The 18,307-nt window shown below is 52.4% G+C and overlaps 1 protein-coding gene and 2 long non-coding RNA genes across 9 annotated transcripts in view; 1 reads left to right on the forward strand and 2 right to left on the reverse strand.

Annotated features, from left to right (window-relative positions):
* Positions 1–18,307, reverse strand: part of HIP1 (huntingtin interacting protein 1) — a 34,703-nt gene that overhangs the window by 15,213 nt on the left and 1,183 nt on the right. For 4 of the 7 annotated variants that reach the window (XM_015646598.2, XM_015646597.2, XM_015646596.2 and 1 more), the window contains exon 2: positions 7–70. In XM_015646598.2, coding sequence (XP_015502084.1) covers positions 7–70 — 64 coding nt within the window. Of the gene's footprint in view, positions 1–6; positions 71–6,681; positions 6,782–18,307 lie in introns of those variants that run through there. The other 3 variants (XM_015646591.3, XM_015646590.3, XM_015646594.3) reach the window with 2 other exon arrangements.
* Positions 10,604–16,548, reverse strand: LOC107212845. Its single transcript, XR_001524556.3, has 2 exons — positions 15,068–16,548; positions 10,604–13,626 (listed from the first exon to the last, which is right to left on the reverse strand). It is a non-coding gene; the product is annotated as an uncharacterized LOC107212845 (long non-coding RNA).
* Positions 13,170–13,527, forward strand: LOC117245282. The gene is made up of 3 exons (XR_004499829.1): positions 13,170–13,241; positions 13,322–13,401; positions 13,482–13,527. It is a non-coding gene; the product is annotated as an uncharacterized LOC117245282 (long non-coding RNA).

Raw genomic sequence — 18,307 nt, forward strand, 5'->3', positions numbered from 1 at the left:
GGATATTCCTGGCGTGTTTCTCCTTGACAGCCACTTCCTGCGCGTTAATGGCCTTATTGATGCTGACGGTCTGCAAGAGAGAAGAGATGGGGGGGTGAGATGGGAAGGGTTGAGGCTCCCTCACGGTTCTCCCCTTGCTCACTGAGACCCTCTGGCTCTGCAGTGGCTGGGTCCCATCCAGGTCCCCAATCCTTGCTTGTGCCAGCTGGATGATGACCTTTCCTGGATGCCTTTCTGGGATGCAGTTGGCATCCACCAGGTTCAGCTGCTGCCAGGACTCATTTACTCAGGATAATAATGAAGTAATTAAAGCAGTGCCCACAAAGAACCCACTGCTGCCCTCAGAGTGGAGGGATAGGCAGAGGGAAGGCAAATCCCTCCCCGCAACACCTGCCCCTGGATCACGGGCAGCAGCTGGCAGCTCCTACCCCCTTTTGGGGGTGCTGAATGGGGAGGAGGACAATTTGGGGAACACCAAAAATCAGGCAGTGGGATGGCAAGACCAGTGCCAGGGCTGCCTAGCAAGGTCCTGCCTGTTCCAGGATTAGAGAGACAGGAGTGGAACCCACAGGCAGGACTTGTCATGGAGGTGTTGAGGACCTTGGGGAGTCCGTGCTGAGGAGCCTGGGCACAGCCAGCCAGTATTTATCCTATGGAAGGCAGTGGCAGCCGCTGGAAGATTTTCCAGGCAGGATTTTTAACTCTACCCCATTTCTGATCCTTCATGGATCAAAGATGCCAGCTCAGGGTCATCCGCTCCCCAAGCTCCCACACCACCAAGTGCTTCCTTGGCACCTGGTCTGTGAACATCCCACTGTCAAGAGAAGGAACTGTCTGGCTCAGCACTGCCAGAAGCAGCTCATTACCGATATAAACCAATTAAAGCTGTGAGATTAATTTCAATGCCTTTCTCACTACAATCTTGCTGCAACCCTGCTTCCTGGCCGTCTCTGATGTGGCCCCACACGGCTTCATCTCTACAGATCCAGGTGAGTCTGTGCTGAGTGGGGCTGGAGGGACCCACAGGAGCCCCAAATGTGGTGGAGTACAGCCCCCATCTCCCAGGAAGTCCCTCTGCTACGGAAATATGTGCCAGCTGGAGTGGGAATGATGATGGCCTGAGGCAGATGAGACCCCATTCACACCTGCACCCCCAGCCCAGAGCCAAGCACTGCCTTTGCTGAAACCGTGTGTCCCAATACGAGCCAGTTCTGCTGCAGGGATGCCACTGGTCTGTGGTGTCTGCAGCCCTATCCCTGTTGGCTCTGGGTGGTGACCATGGAGGTGACGAGTAAGGACCATGGAGATGACATGGGAGGTTATCAACAAGATGCAAGAGGCTCATTTTGAGGTGTCAGGGGCCCCGAATTGCCAGTTGAAAGACACCCATCCCAGGCACCCAGATCAGAACCTGGATCTCAGCTTGGTACTTAAGGAGAGATGAAAGAAGCAGTGGAGAGACCCATCCATCCCTTCCTGAGGGGCTGGATGGAGGCAACACATTCCCAGCATATGAGGACAAAAGTGGGAGTCATCTCTGCAGCTCTGCCTGTCCCAGCAGCCATAGACCCTTGCCAGGAAAGCCATAAAATTAAATTCAGCATTAAAAAAGTACTTGGGAAGGTGCCTCTGCCAGTCTGGTGAGGGATGCCCATGAGGCTTGGAGCATGATGCCTGCATCCCAACAGCCACCTGTGACACGTGCCATGGATCCAGCTCCCGACAGCTTATCCTCATCCAAAATCCCAGACTGCAGCCCCAAAGCCCCCGAGACTCTCAGGACAGTCGTGATGAACCAGCCAGCACAGTGAGGAGTGCCAGGATCAGCATTTAAATGCACATTCTGCCTCAGTATGGAGCTCTGGACCACAAGCAACAAGCCAAATGCGAAGCCAGAGCTGGGGAGTAGAAGTTCACAGCCAGAGGCAAAATGTAGGCACCACTCTCCCAAAGCTGTTCCTGCCGTCCTTGAACAACCAGAACAGGGTGCTCTCTGGAGGGAAGCAGTGCTGTATCCTTGGGAAAGCCAGAAACTCCCACTTTAACTGATCTTTCATGCCAGCTTTTCCCAGTAAAGCAAGGACACTTTTTTCCAAACAAGGAAGGCCCAGTGACCTCCCAGAGTGAAGAGAGACAGTGGGAGTGTGACAGGGGCTAGCAGCCCCTGGTTCGAGGCAGGGACCAGCTGTAACTTCCATCCCAAAGTTCCCCAACTCCATGAAGCACATTGAAGCATGCACATCTATCTGGAAGGCAGAAAGGTTTCTGAGGGAAAACTGGATTTCACTTTCCTGTACTCGTGGACACCCTACTTTCATACTGCATCCCCAGAAGTGCAGGGCAGAGGTCCCATCCCGGAAGCCACTTGGGACATGCCCAAATTGCCATATCAGTGTCTCTGGCAGCACCCACATCAGTAAGCTGGGGAGAGCATGGAGCAGCAGCAGGAGACCAGGGCTGGAACTGTCACCTCCAGAGGACAAGTGGGGTCAGGGAGGGTGATTTGGCCACAAAATTGGGTCAGAACAGAGGGAAATTTGGGGCTGCCTGGACAGCAAGCCCAGACTCCTTCCCCATAGAGCGTCTTTCATCCTAACTCAGAGATGCCCCTTCCCACCATCATCCCACACTTGGAGTTGATGGAATTTTTTATTTAATTACGAGCTTCCAACCTATGAGGGTGACTTCTGACCCACCACAACACATCTGGGCAGTACTGCCGGCCCCGCCCTGGTTTTGTGAACAAGTCAGGGAACACTGGGGACATGGGGCAGCCCCACACCCCACCCTGCTGCTGGGACAGGAAACTCTGGAATATCCTCTTGTGCAATGGGCCAGGTAGGAAGCAGGAGGAGAGTCCAGAGGGGTCCATTGCACAGGGAGAGGTGTGAGGGGGACACTGCCATCCAGCCACTCATGCAGAGCCACAGGGCCAGGATGTGGGACTGAGCTCAGTGGGGGAGGACCTGGGGCAGGGCTGCACATGGGACTCTGCCAGGCTGGGGAGTGGCTCCATGGGTGCTGCAAGGGCTGGGAAGGACATTGGGGCTGGGAATGCTGCAAGCACTGTTAGCTTTCCAAGTGCCACTTGGCAGGGGGACGAATGTGCATGAAAAGGCACAGGCCATTTGGGAGAGAAGCAGTCTGGGACTATCTATCCCTGAGCAATGGGATCTTTCCAATAGTCTTTTCCTCCCTCTGCAATACCAAGGGGATTCCCAGAAACCTGTGGAAGGTCTACTGCCCATGGCTTGACAGGCCACAATAGCTATGTCCCATGGGAATTCCCAACCCCTGATCCAGCCCAGTCCTTCTCACAAGGAGATCCCACAGCAGGGCAGAGCCATCAACAGCTCTGCACTGGGGTGACCCATGGACCAGGTCCCATGTCACCTCTCCGGGCATGTGTCTGCAGACTCCAGACAGAGAAGCCCAAAACTGCATGGAGGAAAAGGGTTGGGATGACAAGGCTTTCTGAGCCCTGACACACACTTCCCTCTGCCACACATACCCTCACTCCCCACCAGTCTTCCCCAGATTACGCTCTCACTCTCTGAATGCAAAATTTCCCATTTGGAGGCAAAGAGCCAAGCTTGTGGAGCCAAGCTCAGGAGCAGCACAATGCCTTCCAACTTTTTTCATTTCCAAAAGGAAGCCAGTGCTGGTTAAAGAATCCAGAGCCACTGCAAATTATTTGGAGAAACTGAGCAAGTCGCAGTGCAAATCCTCTTAGTAATGCTCCTTCATTTCTTCTTAATTCCTTTCTATAAATGGAGAGTGGGGTGGAGCATACCTCTGGAAAACTGCTCACAAGCCCTGCAGATGCAGGCGCTTCGGAGAAGGGAGCAGGAGGACTTGACTACAACAAGCCTGGAAGAAAAAAATCCACGGGTTTAATTAAGATGCAAATCCCAGTATAGCCAAGCTTGGCTCAGGCCCTGGAGGTGTGTAGGACATGGGAGGCAGGCAAGCTCTTTCAAGCATCTCTCTTTAAACATCACCCACCTCCAGAAGCTAGTGTCAAATCCCAACCTCGATGGGGCTCAGGGAATGGTTTTGTCCAGAAAAATCCTGGAACAAAGCCAGCTGGATAACACCTGGTCAATGCTCTGCTGAGGACTGGCAGGAGCTCCGGGGACAGTTGGGGTGGCTGCGATCCCCCCATGCTGGGTACCTGTGGCCTGACAGCAGCAGGAGGAGCAGGAAACATACCTGGCTTTGTGCCTGCCAGCAGCTGGAGGGAAAGGGAGGCAGGAAGGCAGGAAAGCAACACTGGCAGGCCTGGCCAGCCACATGGGAGGTAAAACCCAGGGATATATTTCTACGTATTGTACAGGAGGATGCTCCACCTCTCTTTGCACTCAGTTCCATAGACTTCCTGGGAGCAGGGAGTCAGAAGATGTGGAAAATACCTTCCCACCACTTAATCCAAGCTATTTGGCTGCATTTGCTGCAGAATCCATGACTTTGGAAAGCAAGTGCTCCCCTCCCGGCTGGAGCTCCTCTGGGAGTGAAGCTTCTTGTTCAGGCTGTGTGAGCATATTGCAAAAGATGCTGCCACTCTTCTCCCTGCAGACTAGAATAGTTCCCAAAATGACACAAGTCTCAGATTTCCCATCGCTTGGGCCATAAAAACAACAATCTTCCCCAAACCAATGACATATTTTAGTGACAGACCCCAAAACCTTACTGCATCTATTGGAGTCACTCCCAGTGGTGGTGGCTTCAGATATCCCTCTCCAGGAGGAGATGTTGATGCCACCAGCCCAGATGCCAGCAGGAAGAGGACCAAGGTATCCACAAACAGCCCTGAACCCCAAGTGATACCAGTGTAGGTGTTTGGGAACACCTTGTCCCACAGCCTGCACATGGTACCCCCCGAAACAGAGTCCCCGAGAAGATAGCAACAGGTTCTGTGAGCCATGCTGGAATCCAATGGCATCACCATGATGCTCTTCTTGGCAGAGACCTTGCTCTGGCATTGCTGCCTCCAGGTCTGCTCTCCTGAGGCCAGGAGGATGATGACTTCAGATTGATGACACCACCAGCCCCTCCAGCACTCAGCAGTGCCCAATAGAGGAGTATAATAGAGCTCTTCCAGCACAGATGAAGAAGAAACCTGGGAAAAAAGTACCTGGGCCTGAAAATGCAGTGGTCGTATGAGGTTCAGAGGTCTCTGATCACAAGGAGACACGCAAGGCTGGAAGCTGATGCTGAAGCAAGGCTACAAAACCCAGACCTCACAGGAACCAACTGGGAAGCTGACACTGTGAAGTTCAGAGCCTAGGCTGCCGCTGCCCGGCAACCCCAGAGCACAACCAGAGACCATCACAGGGAGCTGGATCTGAGGAGAGGCAGAAATCCAGGGGGAAATCCAGGATCCTCATCCCTCCAATAAGACACGCACATCCGCACATTACTCTTTTCACTTAATTACTGCTCAGGGCACTCCATCAATGCTGCCCCACATGCCCAGCTGGCCTGGCTGCAGCCAGAGCCTTTCCCATGAGCTGCCCCAATAGCCAGGCTTTTCATTTTAAATATGCAAGGATAATCTCTTCCAGAAGTGGCGATTTCTGTGTGGAGAGGGAGCGTGGCTGTGTCTGACAGGGTCAACAGTCCAAGAAGGTCTTCACCACCTTCATATGTTCCTGAAACATTCCCAGTCATGCTGACCAGCAGATGCAAACATTTGGGCAATTTTTGGAATAGGAAGAGATAAAGGAGTGAGGATGGAAGATTTGGGGAGCAGATGCAAGGAACTCATCCAGATGTGCATTTCTATGATCAGCTGCCATCTGGGACCCACCTTTCTTGGGAAGCATCACCCCAGCAGGAACACGGTGGTGCTTATTGCCCTAGCAGGATATTCCCAAATCAAGCTCGGATCTAGTGTTGGTGGAAATCGTTTCTTGCAATGCTTCTGGGTGAGCAGCAACTTCTGGGAGCAGGATGGGGCATCACTCTCCCGTTATCCCCCCTGGGTGTCTGGATCCTACAATGGTGCCAAGAGCAGCCACGACGACGTGGGCTCAATGCTGCATCTGAGGGACATGTTGGAGCACCAGGAAAACCCAAATCCCTCTTCCCAGCGCAGTGATGAACATGCTCCCTGTAGGAACAGTCCCTAAAAACTCACTTCCTTCCCAAAACTTGTTTCCTTTCCTTCTAACTGGGCGAGGGGCAGTCCCCGTGGGCCGGAGGAGCTGTGACAGCGGCACTGCGCACTGGTACACAGGTGCAGGGAGATACAGGTATGTGGGGACACAGGTTCTCCTGGGGACATGGCAACATGGATGCATGGAAACACGAGTGCTCGTGAGGACAGAGATGCATGGGGACAGCAACCCTCGTGGGGACACGGGTGCTCGTGGCACGGCCTGAACCCCGCCGAGCCGGGGGCTGGGGGAAGACACACGGGCGTGCGGGAGCGAACCGTCCCCGGCCGCAGCCGCACGGGGAGCTCCGCATCACCACGGAGACGAGCCCCCACACCCGGTGGCGGGTTCCGCCGCCACACGAACCATCCCCGCTCCCCGCAATGTTCCTCCGGGAACCGTCGATACCGAGGGTAACGAACTTCCCCAGGAAGGAGTTTCCCTGTATGCAAACCCTGATTCCAGGAACGAGCCCGGGAGGGGCGCGGGGGTCCCCGGGAGGTGACCGTGGGCGCGCACTTACCACCTTGCCCAGCTCCATGGCGGAGGCTCGGGGCGCCGGGCGCGGGCTCAGCGCGGCGCGGCGCCCATGGCGGCGGCCCCGCGGGGCGGCAGCGCTGGAAGGTTCTGCCGAGCAGCGGCGGCGGAGCGGGGCGGGGGGAGCGGGGAGGGGACGGGAGCGGGAGCAGGGCCGAGGTGAGGGAGCGCGGGGCGGGCACGGGGCGCGCTCCCGCGAGGGGCGGCACGACCGCGGCGCTCGGCCGGAATAACAAAGGAGCCTCGGGGGCGGGCGCAGGGGGCGGCACGCCCGGGGGCGTCCCGCAGAACCGCCCGCCCTCCCCCGCGCCCGCTTCGGGGAGGGCGGCAGAGGGGAGCGGGGGGGATGATGGCCGGACGGTGGGCGGGTGGAGAGCTCCGCCCCAGTCCTCCTCCACAGCTCTGCTCTATCTCCGGCCCCACTGCTAGATGCCCGCTTCATCTCCTGCACGACCTCCACCCGAACCTCTACCCCACTGCCAGATCTGCTGCCCCATCCCCGGCCTCCTGCCCCATTCCGTGCCTCATCCCTTTTACCACCTGCACCCTCCTGCTCGATCGCCTGACTCTATTCCACTGCTATACCCCTCTCTTATTCCCTGTTAGACTCCCTACCCCTGTGTCTCACCCCTGGTCCACTCCCTGTCAGCCCCCCCGCACCATCCTCTGCCCCACCTTCTGCCCCATCTCTGTGCCTGGGGTCTGTCTGGGACCTGCCCAGGGTTCTCTTGTTCCAGAGCCCACTCAGCTGCTGGCATCTTGGCTCCAGCAACAAAAGCAATTAAACCAGTGTGGTAACAAGCCTCTGGCCTGAGCCTGTCCCACGGGCAGGCAGGCACGGCTCGCTGACCACCATGACCACCCTGCCAAGGGACAAGAAAGCATCCAGGCAGGAGGATTTTGGTTTTTCCCAGGTCCTCCTTGTGCTCAAGGAACATTTTCTGATGGGAGGCACAAAAGAAACCCAAACAATTCTTCTATCACTCAGTGAATCTCCTAAAAGCAACCTCAAAGCACTGCCCAGGTCCTTGGCTTGCCAGCCAAAGAGGAGATGCTTCAGAGCCCGAAGAACAAATTGCAGGGCCAGCCCAGCCAACACAGTAATCCCTCAGGATTATGGCAGTCTAGTCACGGCTCAGCCACTTACTCTGGGATGGTGACTTGGCCTCTTAATGAGACAAAGAGGATCCCACATCCCTGAGGGGACAGAGTGCTGCCATCCCTGCACTCTCTCAACACCCAGTGCTGCTACCATCCAGTTCATCCCAGCCTTGGGGGAATTTTTACAGCCAAGTCCAGGCTGTGTTTTCCTCAGGTGGTTGTTAAAGCCCCTGTGAGATCCCTGGGATGGACAGAGAGATGGACAGAGCAGCGCTTGGCAGCACTCTTGTCTCAGAGCACACAGCTCACCAGGTTTTTTGCTGGGCTTAATGTGTTCTGCTAGACTAGATGGTTTCAAGCAGCAGCCAAATTCCTTCGGGAGCAGAGTCTGGATACTGCTTGGAGCCTGGGAATGAGCACAGATCAGTGCTCTGCAACTGGGGCTGGCATCTGCCCCTATTGAGGGTACCTGCTCCTGTCAAAGGTGCCATCATGGGGCCAGGTTTTGTGCCCTCCCCAGAGTGAAGCCCCTCAGGGAGCGACTCTCAGCCATGTTCTTGACATGAAAAGTGAGAGCTTGGATCCTCAGTGTGCAGCCCACCCCCAGCCTAGTGTTTCCCCCAGCTTAAATTAGTTCCCCCTTAGCTGGGTTTAGCATTGCTCTGAACTCCATGCCATGACTGCTGCTGCCTGCTGCCCCAGGATATCCCAGGGGTACAGTCCAGAATTTCCAGGGCACTATCTCCAGAGTCACCAGGAAGCCAAGCCACAGCTTCCAGAGGCCACAGTGCTGCAAATAGCACTTGGTCATCAAGTATTAATGGCTCATTTGCATGAAGAGACCTTAAGACAGGTATGCAAAGTGCACAGCCAAAGCCAAAGAGGATCTGGATGAAACCCAGTCCATCCCACATGCACAAGATGGATGTGACTTTCTCTACAATGCCACCTGCATGGAAAATAGCCTCTAAAATAATAAACAGGATACATCCACTTTTTCTGTTACTGGTGGCATGCTGTAATAACACTGCACCCGTGTGCAGCCATGCCAGACTGCCTAACCCCCAGTCACAGGCTTTGTGCTCCCAGCATCCCTATTCAATCCCCCAAATTAAAATCAGCTCATCATAATTAAACTTATTTTTCCAAATCATGTTTTCAAACCAGCTCCCCCCTGAACAAAGTGCTCAGCTCAGGGGGAAGGTATCCAGGGTCTCCTGCAGAGCTGGAACATCCAAGTATTTGAGGCCACAGCTGCAGTGTGGTTCCTCATGGCTGAGCTGCTCCAGCTGGCAAAGCCCAGAGTTTGAATACCACCAAGAAGCACTTGGGGCAAAGGCAGAGAGCTCCAAATCCACCTGGCTTCAGAGCATGGGGGAAGCTTCATGGGGCAAGAATTAGTGCCAAGACAGCTCGAGCAGAAAATATGGAAATTAACTTAAAAGCAATTTTGGGAGGGTCCTCGGAGCAAAGGGAAACCCCAGTTCCAGAGAGACCAGGAAAGCTGGAAGCACTGAGCCGAATGACAACACCCATCCAATCCAGGGCTCAAGAAAGGCTGGTGCAGCCTATGGGGACAAATCCTACCACTTCAGGGATCCACTGAGGTGGAAGGGAAATTTCATCTCTTCCCTTTCTTGCTGTAGTTCACTTAATCACTGTGAGGACACAAGGGTGAAGAGGCATTCCTTGTTCCAGGATGCCCTTGGGTTATTCCCAGGGGCTCCCATGAAGAATGGGGGATACACAGAGTATCCCAGTCAGATGTGCAAACCCACATGCTTCATCCCAGGCACTGCCTCCACTGGGGTAGGAAGGAGCCTTTCCCACAGGGAATAGGGAAGGCAAAGTGACCCTGCTTCCCTAGAGAACCAGGGGGGGAAATAGCTCCTTGCTTGCCCCTGTCTCCTGAGGGCCTTCATTCATCATCCCATGGTCTCATCTGGAGAGGTGCAGATCCCTCTTCTCCCCCTGGCTGTACTGAATCTTCTTGGATGCTTCACTCCCAGTCCTTTTTTGTCCACCCTCCACCCTCCTGTGGCTCTGTGACTCTCCTGCCAGCTTCCAGGATGGTATGTGTGGTCTGGATCACGATGTATGAAAAGAGACGTTCAGCATCCTCCCCCACCTGCTGGAGGCTCTGCAAGCAGCTTTTAAACTCTATTTCAGCAATTGCCTCCCATTAAAATGATGGGAATTACAGTAAAATGTCTCAGCAAGTGTGGCCTTTTGTCACTGCAGTCTGGAGAAGCTCCTTGGAAACTTACTGCTTTTACATCTGATTTCTGTTGGAGCAAATCTCTGCCTGAGCTGATGCTCAGGAGGAGAGTGGGAAGCCCGGGCCAAACTGCTCCAGGGAGCATTTACATGCCTTTCAAAGGTCTCTTTCCCTCTTTTTTCCTCTCCTTATGCTCATTTTACCAGGTCTAAAAATACTCCACTAAAAACCCTCTTCCCCTGCAGCCACCTCCTTCCTGGATGACTAATAATATCTGTTGCTCCTTCTTGATCTCTCTGTATTTCCCAAGTCTTCCCCAAGGGAAGGAACCAAATCAGGGCTGTGCTCTCAACCAACTCCTTAGATTCAGATTCCTAAATTCACTTTCCTCAGAGAACAGTATTTTTTCCCAGCTTCTCCAGTGTACCAGCAGTTTAAACCCACCTCCCCACCTCACAATAAACTAATCCTGTTCCACAGCTTACACCTGCCTAATGCTGCTGAAGCACTGTTCTGCTACGGGAGCTCCAGGATCCTGGGATTTTCAGAGCTCTAGGGAGAATAGCAGGTTCACTGGGAAAACCACCAACCACTTAGAAAACAATTTATTGTCTGTTTTTTCAGGTTTCAGTTCTTTCCAGCAGCTTTCCAGCCCTGGGGTACTCCCTTGGGGGATGTGCTGAAGAGGCTGGGTTAGGCTGGGTTCGGTGTCTGGTCCTTGGAGCTGAGTGCCGGCTGTGTGAGGAGCTTGCATTTTAGGAGCAGAGGGTGAATGCTGGGCACTGGGAGTGTTTGGGATAGTGGGACTTAGAGGAAAAACCCACCTTGCTGTCACCACATTGATGGCAATGGCTTTTTCCCCACTGAGTGGGATGTTAGAATGCTGTAACAGGGATTGGCTTTCCTGCACTGCTCCATGTCTTTCCAAAGCAGAGCCAAGACCTGCACCAGACACCTTCCCCACTGCCAGCACCACATCATGGATTAGTCAGGATACAGGGATGGAACAGCACTGGCAGGAGCTGGAGGTACAATGAGTTTCTCTGGACTCAGACACTGCGGTACAGCCAAAACCCTCAGGGCTGATCCCAATCCACTGTGATTTTCCAGAGATCCATCGATGATCAGCCTTTGGAAAACCCTCATGCTGACACTGGTGATGTAAAAATTGTCCACAAATGGTCAAAGTCCTTGTGAACCAGCTACTTCCAGCCCCGACCCTGCACTGCATGGAGGCAGATTTAAAGGGTGTTTGGTTGCTCCAACACTTCTGGAAATCCCCCTGGCTGGCTAATGCCCAAATACCTTCGCAAATCTTGATTTAGGAAAAATATCCTCTTGGGAGCAGTGCTTAAAAAGCTCAAGGCCATTTTCAAATCCTTGTAATGCCGCAGATAACTGGACATGTGAAAATGAGAGGAAAAAGCAGATCAGGATGAAGTAGGCACGGGGCCAGGGCTGGCGGCTGCCCCCAGGGCTGTGCCGGCATGGAGCAGGCAGGAGTGTGCAGCCCAGGGGTTATTTCAGCACCAAGCTCCCCCAGCTGCTCACCACAACTGGACCAGCATGGAAAGCAGGGAGGAGAGCAGCCCTTCCACATCACCCTAGGTAGGAGATCCATGAAGGGCTCCCAGGGCAGACCATGTCATTCCCCATGGACAGAGGGGTGCAGGTGAAGCCGCTGCTAGCACAGTGTGTGGGCAGGGAGCCAAGCTCCATTATCCCTCCTGCCTTTACAGGAAGCCACTTGGTTGAGTTGTCAATATAGAGATTTTTTTTAAAAAAAACCAAAAAAACCACCCAAAAAACAAAAAAACCCAGGTTCATGGTGCCATTATCGATCATTTGGTATTTTTAGCTCCTTGTTCAATCCATCCCTGTTGGCAATACAGCAATCCCACAGTCCCATGGAATACACCAGAGGGCAGGGTTCGATGGGATATTGGGAAGAAATTCTTCCCTGTGAGTGTGGTGAGGCTGGGTAGAGCTTGGAGAAGCAACCTGGTCTAGTGGAAGGTGTCCCTGCCCATGGCAAGGGGTAGTGAGATGGTCTTTAAAGTTCCTTTCAACCCAAACCATTCCAGGATTCTCTGCTGTGTGAGTTCAAGCTTTCCATATGCTCTTTTAACAGTCCCTGCTTCAGCATCCAATACCTCTCCAGTGCTTGTGGCTGCTTCTGCCACAGGTGATACTCCCACAAAAGCTCCTTTGCCTGGCTGAGACCACCTGCACTCTGCATGCTCCTTAGGTGTGAGAAGGGCCTGGGGAGACAGCAGGGCTGCAGCAGGGATCTCTGCTGTGACAAGGGTGGAGCCCGAGGTGGAAAAAAATCCAGGACATAGAGGAAACTGTGTTTCATGTGTTATTGCTGCTTGTCTGAGATGATTGAGGAGGGAATAGAAGGCAAGATTCCATGCTAAAGGCTGCAAATTCCCTTCCTGAGATACAAATATTTGGTTTTCCTCATTTCCTTGTGTGGAAATAAACACCACTGGCTGGAGCACTGCCAGCATAGCCTTGGCTTCACCCAGCCCAAGGAGAAGGGTTGCATTGTCGTGCTCTGGCCAGAGCACTGAGGCTGGAGGGGCCCTAAGAGCATGAAACCCAGCTCTGGGTGTGGAAAACATGCCTGTGCCTACTGGAAGCATTACGAAATGTATGGGAGGCCCCACCACATCTTCATGGGTCTCCTCTGGACTCGCTCCAACAGCTCCACTTTAATTCCTGGAACTGTCCAAAGCCAGGCTGGACAGGGCTTGGAGCAACCTGGTCTAGTGGAAGGTGTCCCTGCCTGTGGCAGGAAGTGGAACAAGCTAAGCTTTACAGCTGCCTTCCAACCCAACTCTCTTGGTGAGTCCATAGCAAACTATTCAGTGTCTGTGTATGCCTTTGAGAAAATAATTCACCTTTCTGCTGTGGACTGGGATAATTTACCTTGCCCTGTGATTAGCCCGGAACAGCACACAATGAATAATTAGTCCAGCCATGGGCTGGACTCACACATCCGGGCTAAAACACTGGCTGTGCTGCGTGTTTCTGCTGTCATCCAGGGAACAGGCTGTCCCCAGGAAGTTTTCTCCTTTGGTGACTGTGCAAAATAAATCAGCCAAGCTGGTAGCAGGGAGGAGGGTTAGGATCCAGCCCTCCCTCCAGCCCTCATGCTGCTGGTATGACCTCCAGCTGCTGACCCTCTGTCCCAGGTTCTGAGGGTACAGAACCAGCAGTGGGTGATGGGATGAGGATGGGCACAGAATCCAGGTGCTGGAGCTCACTCCACAGTGTCATGTGCCCGACAGTGCTGGAGCAGGTGATGGGATGAGGATGGGCACAGAATCCAGGTGCTGGGGCTTGTTCTGCAGTGCTGTGTGCCCGACAGTGCTGGAGCAGGTGATGGGATGAGGATGGGCACAGAATCCAGGTGCTGGGGCTCACTCCACAGTGTCATGTGCCCGACAGTGCTGGAGCAGGTGATGTTTATCCTGGCTGCATGTCACGTACATGGGATGATGCAATGGGCTGCAATGGGCACCTTCTCCCCATCCTTGGATTCTCAATCTTTCAGCTTAAATTGTCCCTCCTGCAGCTCCAGACCCTGCCCAGAGGTTTTTTCTTCTGGAAGAGCAAAGCTGGGATGAGTCACCCCCTCCTCATGACAGTTGCCCACATCCCATATACCCTTTCCCACTGTTTTTGCTGGACTTGGGTCACAGCCGGTGTCAGCAGAGGGGACCACACTCAGTCCAGAGCGCTCTGATGGAAAATTTAGTAAAAACCCTGCCTTCCTGGCTGTTTCTCCTCAGCTCTGCAGATGGATGGAGTTAAACTGGACAAATTTCAGAGGGCAAGAACCCCCCTGCACCCCTCAGCACAGGACATTCTTGGTGGGGAAGTACACATTGAGTGAGAAGAAAAGGGGTTTTTGGGGCAGCAACATCCCTCAGCATCCCTGTCTTCCCACTCAGCCTCTGGTGCAATTCAGGGCAAGGTTCCCCCTTGTCACTTGGTGGTCCAAAACCATCATGTTTTCCCAGCTACAGAAGCTCCTGAACCTGGTGGCAGTACTTTCAGCAGCAAATCTATTCATCCTCCTGAGGCTTAGCTCTTTCTGAAGTCCATCCCCCCCATTAAAAAAATATTTCAGATATTTCTGCATCTAAAATAGATATTTCTATATCTAGAAAAAAACTCCTAAACCCCTCCATCCCTGTATGCACTAATGAGAAAAGCAGCCCCATATCTGGTACAAGACAAACTATTTTCTTTCCCTAGGGATGGAAATAAGTTTCTAAGAGGGACTCTCTGAAAAGAGATGAGATGACTCATTTCTTCACTGCTGAAGCTGAATTCAATCCCCAGCACCTCTAGTTCCCAGTAAAAGCCAGGACACTGAAAGCATGGGGGTTCACACAGCACAAAACCCAGGAAGTCCTTTTCCTAGAGATGAAAGGGCCATGAATTAATCCCCTGTATCACCTACTCCCCCAGGATGGGCTCAGCTGCCATCAGCCCTTGCTCCCCACAGCCAAGAGCTATTTTTTCCTGTTCTTGCTAGTGTCAATATGTTTCTTTAAATATCTCTTTGGAGAGGCTGTATATATATAGCCCCACTCTGGTGCTTTGAAAGGAGCCTCATTTCCTGTGTAAGAACTGAAGTTCTTGGCAAAGCTGCTGGTGGCTGCAGCATCTGAACTACAAAATTTTTTTTTCAGTAGTAAATGGTATTTCCTTTACGACTGCAAGTAGGACTGAGCTGGGTCTGGTCTGAAACCAGCTGGGTTGCTGTGTCTGGGAGATACAGGACAATATTCCCAATTATAAAAATGATGGGAGGAAAGGATTCATTGTGTTAATGGGGTTGTGATGGTGGCCCAGAGGTGACACAGCCCATTGCAGGGACAGGATGGGCACAAAGCTGCTTTTAACCTGCATTTGGCTGTGAAAAAGTTTGGTTCACATATCAAACAGATTTATTAACTGACAGTGAGGAAAAAAACCCCAAACATTTCATTTGCACCTGATACTTTTCTCTTTCTTCTGCACCCTCTCTCTGTACCTGGTTTTGGAGAAGACTCCTCCAGCAGCAAGGCAGGATGCAAAACAGCTTTGCAGCCCCTGTGGGATGGCTCATGGACATTAAAACCTTCCTGAGGAGATATGGCATCAGCTGCATTCAGAGTTCTGCATGACATGAAAATGCCACACTTTCCCACTGGGAAACCCTTCCCAGGAGGGTCTGACATCCCCAGCGCTACCCTGGGGACTCTGATGGCAGGAGTGGAGATGCAGCCAGATCAGCAATCACCTTCTGCTGCAAATATGTCTTTGCAGGGTAATTACTGAGTCATAAACTGCTTTTATTGCTGCACACAGTCCTAAGGACCCAGTGTGTAAATGTGCCAGAGGTAGTGGCGGCTCTGGGCAGCCCAAGTGATCCCTGTTTCCCTTTGCTACTCCCCGAGTTTTCTAGAAAAACCTGCATCAAAAGAACCTAAAATGCAAGATTTTTTATATTTTCTGCAGGAATTTTAAAGACGTGTCTTGTCCCAGCCCTCACCCTTGTCAGGATGGATTACCCTTGGAATTGTCCCAACGGCACAGGGACCATGCAGCCACATCTGCTGGTATAAAGCCCCTGCAATCATGAGCACTGGGAAACAAACATGGAATTTCTGTAGCTCCTCCCAGCCCCAGGCACTGTCTCCAATCCATGTCCTCATCCCTGGGACACAGCAGGACTCAGAACAGGGCAGCCTGCAGTGGTGTGGGACATTACGGCTCATGATGGAGCACAGCCAGGCACTGGAACAATGCTCAGGATGGGAGACACAAGAGAGTTATTTGGTGACTTTGCAGCCCAGGAGATGAGAACACACCACCACGATGTGCTGCCTCCCTTCCACCGAAAACCCGCAGGGCAGGGACAAGGACTGAAGCTCTGGGCATGTCCTGCTGCAACTTCAAGGGCACTTCCCTCAGTTTTGATGTCCAAGCATCTCTCCAGTGATGGGTTTACAAAAAGAAGGAACAGGTTGGTGCAGGAAGAGCTGAGCTGTATCAGGAAGGAGATCTTTCCACACCTCCAGCCTTCCAGGAGTGAGCTGCTGCTTTGCTTGGGCTTCTCATACACTACCTCTGTGAGTCTGCAGTTGCACCTGCACTTATGCCCTGCTGGCCATAAACCTGCTGGGAATGAAGGGAAATATCCTATGGCAGTCCAAAACACGAGTGAAGAAACAGGAGAGCCTGACAGAGAGCAGACATCACCCCTGAAGCATCATCCCTACCCCGCTGAAGTCCTGTGTCTTTCTAACTCTGTTTTCACCCTCAACACTTCAGCTCATCCGACTGTTGAATATCCAGTCTTTGCCAACTAGTCAAGCACAGAAGGAATTTCGCTCCTTGGCTCCATCATGGCACAAGGATGTCTGCGGTGGACAATTACAGCATGGAAAGAGGAAGAAGGAGGGAAGATCCCAAGGAGGGAAGATCCCAAGTACCAACCTAAACAAAGAAGACCTTCCCTGTAGAAGGAAGGACATGTCCAGGACATGCCCCTTAATCCAACCAGGAGACTTTGAAGGGGACGCAAACATCAAACACCACGTGAAACACAAACATTTATCTTAAAATATGGCAGGATTTTCACTTGTGGTATTTTTTCTCCTCCCTTGGTGACCTTTGCTGTGCCCAAAGATTTGTGCCAAGGTTGAGGTGATGACTGTTGAATCACCACATGAAACACCAGCAAAGAGGGAACAGTCATTGCAACACTCCCATGGCAGGGCTGCATCCAGCTCATCCTGATGGCAGCAGAACTGCAGGATTTGGTGTCCCTGTTGCTCAACTTCCTATGAAAATTATCAGCATTGACAAGAAAGGAAAGGAGGAGCCCTTGGCTGTGTCTTGTTCTCTCTCAGCTGCTGTTGCCCAACAGGCAGCATGAAAGGAACACCATGCCTGGGCATGTCCTCAGGTTTCCCACATTTGCATTCCCAGGAAAACTGAGACACTTGAACAACTGCAGGAGCAGAAGAGAGGCCACCAGAAAATTTATAACTGTATGTCTCCAAGCCAACAGATGGATGTTGTCAGAGCAGAGTTGTTATACAATGTAATGATCACCATGGAAGCTTTCCACCACTAGAATATCCCACCATCATAAGATCATCCCACCACCATGGAACCATTCCATCACCAGTTTACCACCACCACCACCGAAACATTCCACCACCATAGGAGCATCCCACCACTAGACCTCCCCATTACTAGGGTGTCCCACCACCACCACAGCTTCGTAGGGTGCTCTTGTTCTTCCAAACTGAGCTCCGGCCATAGAAATTGGGTACTGCCAACCCAAGCAGGTGTTCCTCAGGCTCCCTAAAGGCCCATTTGGATGTACTTTCTGCCTGTTTGGGCTCTTAGCCCAAAACAGGGTTTGTGATGCATTTTTTGCTGCCCTGAGACAGGCAGGCTTGGAGGGGAGGCGAAGGAGTCTGTACATGCCGAAACACAGGGAAATGTTTCAATTTAAAGCCATTTAACAGATGAAACTTTTCTTAAAAGAAGTCACTTTCAAAAAGAAAAAACCCCAAACCCACAAAGTTTCTCTAAAAAAAAAACAACCGCAGAAAGAAGAAGTTGGACAAAAGCTGCGTGATCAAGACTTCAGGGGTGCCTGGCAAGTTCTCTAAATTGGAGAGAGAGAATTATTCAAAAACAAAAAATAAAGAATGGAGAAAAAAAATGAGTGAGAAAGGGAATTGCATGGAGCTGAAGCACAGAAGAAGGAAAACTCAGACAGGGCCATGCTGTGCCATTAGTCTGGAAATTGGGTAAGGAAGATGAAATCCAGCTCATAGTGATGTGGGGAGTGGGTGCTGCTCCACTGCCCTCTCCACTCAGCCCTCCCCAGGAAACCATGAGTCCTGAGGAGCCTGTGGGAACTCCAGGCCCATGGGACTGTTGCTGACATAAGGGGTCAGAATGTTCCACTCCTACCTTTAGCAGTATGAGTAAATAATTGATGTCTGAGGTAACCTGAGCGAGAAGGTGAGTAGAGCCGTGCACATGATCCTGCATCCAACTTCACACCCTGGCAGGTTTTCTTCCTGCAAAACCCCCTCAGACCTGATCCTTGGTGTTTATTTCCATCCCTAAGTCATCTCCCGTGTATTGTTCCCACTCTGAGCTCATCCAAGTCTGCTCCCACTGGTCCCATTTTTACCCTTGCTTCAGCCACAGTTTCCCTTCCTCTCCTGCAGTAGGTCTGGACAGTTCTGCTTTACTGGTACTT

This window comes from Parus major, chromosome 19 (assembly GCF_001522545.3).
Source record: "Parus major isolate Abel chromosome 19, Parus_major1.1, whole genome shotgun sequence".
NCBI classification, from domain to species: Eukaryota; Metazoa; Chordata; class Aves; order Passeriformes; family Paridae; genus Parus; species Parus major.